Genomic DNA, 10,361 nt, shown 5'->3' with positions numbered 1-10,361 from the left:
TTTAAAAGTGTTATATTTTTTACAAAAAGGAACATGTATTTAATTGAATTTCTTTATATAAAAGAATTATATAATATATGTATATATCATATGTTTTCATATTTTTCTGAGAAGTAATACTATAAAATGTATTTGATAGTATAATTCTGAATATTTTAATATTAGTAATAAACGTTAATTTTGATAATTAATTTTGTTTTCGTTAGCCAAATATTTAACCAAATTATTTCGAAGAACAAAGGTTAACATTGTATCTTTCACGTTGCCAGTGCCTTGACTGTTTCAAGAGAAAACTTGTTGACCGTGTTATTTTTCTCTCCACTTCACCTTCCTATCAAAAGTATGAAAAGTACAGGCCCCTTATTTCACGACTATTGAAAACCAACACGTAATGCAAATAAATGAAACAATTCTGCTTAGAGTCTCGCCAAAATTTTACTTAATTACGTAGAAGAATTCTAAAAATATCCTCTATAGTTCAATTATAATAAATTATTCAAAAAATACACAAGACACGCGACATTTTTAATTTACAAATAAATCGCGTGTTAAATAATTGTCACTCTGCTCTCAATCACACATAGCGAAAGTAATAATCCGAAAATAAATGTTAATTCATCATGAAATGAATACGAAATAAATTTGACGAAACTTCGTGAAATTTTCCGAAAAACATTCATCTCGATTTCCCCATTTTATAATTTAAAAAATCCTAACACCCCTCAAAGAATTCTCATGCAACTCAAATAAAAATTACACGCTTAAATTATAGCAATGATAAAACAAAATTAGCAAATTACATCAAATTACAACTTAATTTAAATAAAAATAAAAATAAAAATTAAATCGAATAAATAATATTAATTATCAATATTAAATAATTTAAATATCCGAATTAAAACTTAATTCAAGTTCAATTTAATTCCACTATATCAGAACATTGTCGTCCTTCACGAAAGTTTATTTCATTACCATCAGGAGTGAATTTGCTTGATAAAAAGATTCGTATCGACGGGGAAAAATTTCAAAAATAAAAATTTCGCGATAAAATGAATAATTTTCAATTCCTCCCTTTTCAGTCGATTCCACGCCGCTGATACCCATCGCAGTAAATATGCAATGACACAGAAACCACTTGTTCCGCGATCGACAAAATTTTTTCCTCGTAAAGAGACATTCGTCGAAGTTTGCATATTACGTGTACGACCCATATTCGCCGGAAACAAAAGCGTGGCACAGTGACAAGACGGCGTGGAAGAGATCAAGCTCCACGATTCTGAAATGTTTCGGAGCGAGAGGATTCCTGCGATGCTCGCGTCTTCCCGCCGAAAAATCAGGATTCCGCAGTATTACCTGTACGTGAATGCACGCGACTCGCGTAATCGAATGAGGTGTAAGCACGAAAGATGCTACGGAATCGTGTCTTCCTTATGCGAGATTCTCAGGGAGGAGATAAGTCGCGACGCGATATGGCGACGACGGGGGTATTCGGTTGTAATCGAATCCGAAGTGAAGATTTAGGGAGATTTTCTAAGCTGATTTGGATGGTAATATTCTTGGAATTTATATTTTCCTCTTTTCTTTTCTGTGAACGCAGGTGAAATGAATTTTTCTTTTTTTGCGGAATTCATAATGCTATTGAATTATTGTTTTTTATATTGATGAATGTGAAGTTATTGGATTGATTTGTGGTAATATGGTTGATTTTGGAAGGAATATTCTTGGAATTTATATTCTCTTCTTTTGTCTTCTATTTTTTTTCCTTTATTCTTTTTTTTCTATAAATGGAGATGAATAGAACTTTTTATTTTGATGTGTATGAAATTATTGGATTGCTATGTAGTAATATGGCTGATTTTGGAAACAATATTCTTGGAATTTATAATTTTCTTTTTTTTCTTTGTTGTGGATGGAGATGAATCAAATTTTTTTTCAAAGTTTATAACGTTATTCGTCTCTTTTTTTTCTTTTCTAATGAATGTGAAGTTATTGAATTGTCTTTTGGTAATATTTGTTTCTCTTTTTTAATCAATTTGGATGTATTGAGTCTTTTTTAATTTTATATATGTGTGTGTGAATGTGTTACAAAAAAAAAGAAATTAAGTGGAATACGTAAGGTTTATATAAAATTTCAGGTCGAATGTGACTTCTTAAAAGATAAAATTGAATGTAGCGGATTTTTTTAAAAATTTCGTGGTATACGTAATTTTTCTTTTTAAATTAATTCAAATGTAAGTACGCATTTCCTCTGAAAATCCGAAGCGTTTGTAATTGTTTAGAAAAAGATTACAACAAAAATAACTGTATTATACTAAAAGTTTTGTCATTCAAAGTTATTGGGTTGTTTGGAAAGATCATAGTGGTTTTACTTTTGTTTTTTCAGTGCACTAAAAAAACATTTAGTTGAGCTGAATATACATATCATTTCTGTCTCTCTTTTTCAAATATTTTTTTACCTTTGAATTGGATCATTTTGAAAGTTTATAACCTTTGTGATATTTCGTTTTCATTTTATTTAATTCCCTCTTTGAACCGAGGTTAAAATTGTCGGATTACTCTGAAAGTTAGCGAACCTTTTGATATTCTTTGAAATAAATCCGAAAATGCTGGTTTGCTATGAAAACTTATTCTATTTTTCTAAAGAAGAATTATTCATCGATGTCCTTCATCGTTTGATGCAAAGTTCAAAGGAAATACTGTTGGTAATTGGACATTAAATGTAGCAATTAAAGAGAAAAACAACAGAATCTGGTTAATATAGAATAACAAGAATGAAACATAACATACATTATTCAACAGAATGATGAAAACTCTAATTCCATAAAAATTCCATAAAAATTTCATAAAAATACTTCTAAACCTTGCTTCTAAATATTTCTTAAATTCCACTGCAAGTTTTATGACTGAACCAATAATTTCTTTCCATATTCTCTTTATATATTATTTTATATTATATTTTATATATTATTTGTATTAGATCTACAATAAAATTGTTCATTAAAAATTTCTTTTTTATCCTGTAACTTTTTATTTTTATTTCCATCTGAATTATTTTTACGTTATTTTAATCCTAAAATAAAATTTAATTCCATTGTTTCTCCTATCAGATGTAGATTACACGTTAAATAACAAATACGAAAGAAAGAATTTATTTGTATTTAAGTTCCTTTCACGTTCGTGTACTCTTTAGTAAATGTTTCGTGAATATAATATCAGAATAACATCAGTACATATACATACAGTTTACACTTGTTTGATAACGATTTAATCTTATACATCACGTTCGATACCATGTAACGTTTAATTGAAAACATTCCCCTTGAATAAAGCTTGACAGAGCTATCTCGAGGGAGATCAAGGTACCAACGAAAAATAAATATTTTAAATATCCCAGTAAACACGTAAACCGCCAAACATAATAATCGATAAAATAAACAAAAATTTCACGGTAAACCTACTTTGTGTGGATTTTAATTAAATTCGTGTTTCCCATTTCCAAGTTATTATTAGATACATCGAGCAAAAATAAATAAATCGTGCCACGATGAATTTAACACAGAAATATCTAAAATAAAAGAAAGGAAAAGTAATAATTTAATTTCTAATTATTTTACAAATTTTCAAAGACCTTACAGTAGAAATATTCGTTTCTATATTTCAACGACAGATCCCAGATGGAAATTAAAATTTATTTTCAAATTAAATTATTATTATTATGGAAGATAAATTATGATCGTTTGTAATTACAGAAATTTTTCAATTTAAAGCAGAGAAGATAATAACGTGATAAAATGAGAATGAAATATAGGTGAAAAAGGGGAAAATGTCACCATTTTCCAGAAGAATCGTATGAAAATATAGTTACTCGTTCATTCCCTGGTTATTATATTGATCTTTGTGAGCGAACGTCGAAATATAAATAATATAATACCTTTAAGAAATACAATTACTTGACAATCAGAACGAGGCTCGACGCTCGTTAAAAGCTTTACAGACTGTAATTTGCAAGCGTAATTTATTGTAAGCAAATGTAATTTACGCGTAACTTACTTAACTGCCAGTGGAATTTATTTGCCTTCATTACAATGTAAATTTGCAACAGAAGAGTAAAGAAAATTATATTAACAAAAGAGATTGCAGTTTAAATGAATGAAATAAATTGAAACAATGAAGTGTATACTTCGACGACATTGTTCGATATGATATTGCAATTTATAGGCTAAAATAGATAGTATCGATTCGGTATCATATCGATTAGATAACACCCGTATGCGTCCATACGTATATATATATACTAAACTGACGTCAATTTGACACGCGAAGTGAGAACAGAAGCATCGTAAAAGCTCCAGCAATACGTCAGTAGATAATGCAAAGCACGCTCTTGACAACGCATTTTGTTTCAAGTCGATAGCTTAAATAGTTCTCGAGATATGGGATCTTAAAGCGCAGCGTTAAAAATGCGGTAGGTCAGGAATGGCAATCGGAATTCCGGTAAACACACTGACCCATATTTTTTCCTAGAAATGCGTAGTGGGAGTGCGAAAGACGCTGACTCAGCGTCTGCCGCTGACCAGCTCACGGCAGCGGAGTTTGCAATGGTCGGGATAACTGTGCGAGCGAAAGATCCGAGTATACGACCGAGAGGTCCGATTGTGCGAGTGGAAGATCCGAGTATATGAGTGAGAGGTCCAATTGTGCAAGCGAAAGATCCGAGTAAGCGAGTGAAAGGTCCGAGTGCGCGAGCGAAAGATCCGACTGTGCGAGCGAGACGCAAATAGCGTATTAGTCAAAATTACCTTCAACTTCAAAGAACGATATCTCGGCAACGAAAAGTGATATCGGTGTGAATAAAAAATCATTTTAAAAGGAAAACTCTTCTCTTTCCAGTGATACCAGAAAGCTTCGCGTTGATTATGTAAAAGTATCCGTTTTGAGAATTATTATTTGATCATTGATACAAATAAAATTATATATCTATTATAAGAGTTTTGTTACGTATTGTTATTACACGTATATGTAGGTGTTCTAGATTTTTTATTACGTAGTATAATAGCTATATCGACACGTAATTTATGTTCCTTATTACGATGACAACAGAAATTTGTCTTTGAATCGAAGTACGAAAGAAGGAACGTGAATAGAATTATTAGAATTTTGATTTACAGTTTATTCGTATTATTATTATTATTATTATTATCAGAAATTAAAAAACATTTAGTTTAAAAAATACGGTATTAATTGAAAGTATTACCACGGGTAAAAATACTTGAACTTACTGAAAAAATTAATTTATTATGAAACATGAGGCAGTAATATAAATACAATGTTAAATAACAATAAAAATACACGAATGAAGGGATGAAAAAAAATATTATATTTTCAAATGCACCATTAGTAGATGTCATTTATAAGCGAATTCGTTATTATGTAAAACAAAGAAAAGCGTACCGTGGCTTGGTATTTTTATAAATAAAAGAACACGTGTCGTGGAAAAATACGTACAACAAAAAATTCCAGCGCGTGGACATGTGTAGGTGTGAGTACGAGCATGAAAAGATACAAAGGAAAAATAGCCCGAGTGATCACCCTGTAGGTACACAAGTTTTTAATGGTGGATGAAATATCAGTAACAATAAGAACAATTCTTTATTTAATTTCAAAAAATGATCAAACACAAATATTAAGTATAAATCTAATTAATTCCTCGCAATCACATGCTCACACCTATTTTCACTATTACAACTCAATTACAACTTACCTATGCCCAATCTCTCTGGTTCGTTCTTTCTACTTTCACACATTACATGAACACACACAATTCAAACACACCTCGATCATTATACGTATACTCATTTATCACAATAATCTGAACCATAGATATTGGCATCCCATGCATACTTGTCCCACTCATCCCTTTCTTACAGACATTATACATATATATTCAAAATCTATGTTAACCATTACCACATATTTCACTAATAATCAATTTTATATATACAACTATACAACTGTAGATGGTTATTTCCCTGCACATTATAATAGACAATCATCATTACTATCAAATGATATAATGGTAATTCACAATTACCACACAAGTGTCAAGTGTGAATATAATAATTACATGCACCCAAATTATTGTACTAAACATTATAATCAGTAGATGCAACGCTTACATAATTTTGGTAATTCCCTTACTTCTAGTACCAAAATTTGTACCTAACAGTCTTCTAATTTTGCCTACAATCTTAATCACGCGATTTCAGTCACGCCATTATTAATCACGAGGAATTTCACGAAAACCCCACCCGAGTAATTCTCACTCTGCCCCATGATAAAAAGGAATTCCAACGAAATGTTAAAACTCTCGCGTGACACGAAAGACAATCTCTAGTAAGAAATATCACTGTCGAAGCGTTATCTCTTCGTTCCTCTAACCAAGATATACACCTGCTCTAAAAAAGCAAGGTCTCTCCTTCTGTACCTATTACCTCGCTAATAGAGCTCAAGTGCCAATAAATTTCCAGCGAACGGATTTCGAATGGAAAATTCGACGAAACTACGTTCCACGATTTAACGAAGTTCAATACTCCATTATGAAAATTAAAAAGGTAAAAAGGAAAAAGGAGACGGAGAAAAAAATATGAAGGTGAGGATGTTAGGGACGTATCTATCCGGTATCTGATTAAGAATTGGTCACGAGCAAAGTACGATATTACTTTCGATAATAGAATATCGATTTCCAATTAATCTCAAGAGGACGAACCATTGAATTTTAAACCAGCCGCACTTCAACGCCTATTATAATACGTACACGATGTATATGGGTTGCAACCTAGTTACGAAAGCAGAAATCCTCAATGGAATGGAAACTCTTAGACGGGGGAAAACCAGAGGAAACTTTAATGCCAGAGTTTTCAAACACGTTTCGTCTTGAGACTTCGATGTTTCAGCTTCGAAAAAATTTCTGTACGTTTCGCGATTTTATTATCTCTGTAAAATTGCAATCTCGGTATTGGGGTGAGGTTCGGGGTGGATCGGTGTCACGTGTGAGATGGTACAACGACGGATATGAGAGTAAATTGTGATTGGTTAATTTGAGAGGCTGATAATAGAGATGAAGTTAGGAATAATTAATTTCTGAAATTCTCTAACATTTTATATTTTATATTTTGTGTGGATTTTTACGTACAATTTTTAGGTTAAATTCTTGTGACAGTGTGTGACTTGAAAGGTGATATAAATGTGAAAATATATTGCTTTTGTTTCTTTACTTGTTTTATTTTATTAATATATTACTATATCGATACAACCTTTTTGTAATAATTAATAGTGATCGTTTAACTGTTAGTGTACTATTACTTCTACTACTAGTATTCTATATTTATTTTATTTTATTAATATATTACTATATCCAGACTACTTTTTTATAATAATTAATAGTGATTGTTTAACTGTCAGTGTACTATTATTTTATTATTGTATCATAATATCATAGCAATTTTTAATTCCTGTTATTCCTCCTATGATGTGTATAATTTTTTCATAATATAATATACATTCTATATTATTTGTACATTAATTCATATTATTTCTCCCATAAATCAGAATGAAAAATTATAATTTTCAATTTTTGTAATTTCTTCCATACAAATTCTGAATAATAATAGTAACAATAATATGTACAGAACAATAATATATATAGTAGCAGTAATAATAGTAATAATAGTGAATAATAGGAACAAAATTTTAAAGAAAAATTGGAAAAATAAATCATCTACTGCAGAAAAATGTTCATAAATAATTCACGATTTTTGAAAAAGTTAATAAATAATATTTCCATTTATTTAATAAACATTTCATTCTGCCTTCTATCGTCAATCACCATGCACATTATTAATAACAATATTATGAAAGTATTAATTACATACCATTTTATCAAGATAACACCTACTGTAATAACAAAAATCTTTCCAGACTCTAATTACATAAATTAATTAACCAATTTTATAGTGAATACGAATTTCAAGTCACTGGTAAAAAAATTTCCAATAAATGAGGAGATTCCCCACATTCGTGTGAATTTTCATTTCCTTATCCTTCCCGCGATATTAACTACAGTTTGGTATTTATATTCTCCACTATCTAATATTCAAATAAAATATTTATAACCTAAACGCGCGTGGCCAATCGAGCCGACACGTGATACTTTTATTCCAGAAGAAGGGTGCTCCATTTTAGAATGGTTGCGCAATATTCCCGAGGAGCTGTGATACAAAATCATATTATATTACACCCCTTCGATAGACTCCTCTCTACTCAACGTTCGCGAACTTGTTAACTAAATTGTTGCAAACTTCGCCTCTTTGAGCGACATGTAAACACACGGACGTTCGCAATGTTTCTGTAAGTTTTATCGCTTATCGAACGCGTCAAGTGAATAAAATGACATAAAAGTATGGGAATCCAATGGCAACATGGCCGACGAACGCGTTTCAAACTTTGCAGAACGTGGTCGTTCTATGTTGTTCGAATCATGGGGAGTATTTTTAATATTTGTTATATTATAGTATATATAGATTATATAACCAAGTCCAGTGGCATATAAAACGTTGTTAATTATAACTGAAGATTTTTTTGTTTTCATTTAACAGCTTAAAAGGGAAGAGAAAAATATTCCTGATTAAATTGGTGGGTATTATATATTATAAAAATCCCTATGGTATATCTGAAAATTCCAACACACTGGTTGAGTTTCCAACATCACTAGTGTGGAGTAAATAACATGATCAGAGGATTCTATTATTTTAATTATTATTCTCATATTAATGAAAGAAGAGGTTGAATATTTTGGGAATATTCTCGTTTCGATATTCTCAATTATAAATAATTTTATGTTCAGAAATTTCTAGGGTCTTGAGACTATAATAATACTGTTGCTGTCATAAATATAATTTTTCAAGAAATTTTAGGAATACATTGAAATTCGATATATATTAATAAAATACAATTTTCTTTTTAAATGTATTGCTTTAACTCAAATTTATATTTTAATTTAAAGGTATATACAAATTTTATATACATAACTAACTCAAATAAATTGGAACAACAATCTTTGCAAGTAATTAATTTAACTTTATTGAATTAAAAATTCGAAATATATTAAACACCGTATTTGTCACTTTATTTTATTTTATTTTATATAAAAATAATTTTGAAAATTTTATTTAGTACTTTTTATTCAAACAACAATCTGTGCAAGTAATCAATTTAATTTTACCGAATTAAAAATTTTAAATATATTAAACACTGTATTTGTCACTTTACATTATTTTATTTTATATAAAAATAATTTTGAAGATTTTATCTAATATTTTCTGATCAAAATTTTCCATGCAACTATCGAATTTGCAACTATACCTCTACCAATGAAATTTTCTTATTACTCGTGAATTAAATATATATATCTTAGAAAAGAATTCGAGTCACTATTACGAATTTTCAATTTCTTTCGTACGAAATTACAATTTTGGAAGTCTCGTAATTCCCATAATTTCATATATTCAAGCAAAACAAAGGATGCAAGTTATCCTATCTCTTCTTTCCACGGTTCTTTCAAGTTCCATGTCTTACTTTCTTCTTTTTAAAATTGAAGTAAAAGAATTAAGGACTCACCTTCTCCTCCATCTTACAGACGACATTCTCGACGGCATTCTCCGCCGATTTCACGATGGCTGCTGCAGCTTGCTCCTTTCTCGACATGTGGCCGCGGAAAGATGCCTGGATTTTCGTCGCCGCTTCGCAAAGCTCTGTCAACCAAAAAGAAAGGTTATATACTCTTAAGTTGATGTCGATAGACGAGGCTGGGATCGATACGCCGTGCCCTTGTCAAGTCGAGGAAACAGGATTCCGAGTTTCAAGCTTTTTACACTGACAGCCTAAGAGCGTCTCCGTTCGAAAAATTGCTTTGACATTGAAGCAACTTATTTTTATCGAGCAACTCAATATCCAGATTTACCGACCTGGCCGAGAAATTAGAAACAAAAATCGCGACTTTTGCTCTAAAAACCTAATCACCCATGTGATTATATCAGTAACTTGAAGGTGTATTTTTGTGGACATTTTGGGGATTTTTTTCTAAGGGAACCATGATACATATTGGCATACAGTTTTAACCTTCAGATTTATTTATACTTAGAAAACATTTACAATTTTTCTTTAACGAAATTAATGAAAATTGTGGAAATTATATAGCCTTAGGTAAATCGTGTTTTTAAAAACGGGCTTGAATAAGTGACGTGATTTCGGACCATCCGGTTATCAGAAACGAAAAAACTCAAAAGCAGCTTAATTAGTATAAG

At 30.4% G+C, this 10,361-nt stretch overlaps 1 protein-coding gene across 1 annotated transcript in view; it reads right to left on the bottom strand.

The window, feature by feature from the left end:
* igl (IQ calmodulin-binding domain containing protein igloo) overlaps positions 1-10,361 on the bottom strand; it is a 208,857-nt gene that overhangs the window by 23,643 nt on the left and 174,853 nt on the right. The window contains exon 3 of the mRNA XM_017908466.1: positions 9,676-9,809. Within this exon, the coding sequence (XP_017763955.1) occupies positions 9,676-9,809 (134 nt within the window). The remainder of the gene's footprint in view (positions 1-9,675; positions 9,810-10,361) is intronic.

The sequence above is a fragment of the Eufriesea mexicana genome, unplaced genomic scaffold (assembly GCF_001483705.2).
Source record: "Eufriesea mexicana isolate 0111107269 unplaced genomic scaffold, ASM148370v2 scaffold10888, whole genome shotgun sequence".
NCBI lineage: Eukaryota > Metazoa > Arthropoda > Insecta > Hymenoptera > Apidae > Eufriesea > Eufriesea mexicana.
The sequence above is the reverse complement of the archived record's forward strand: the minus strand, read 5'-3'. Positions and strand labels throughout refer to the sequence as shown.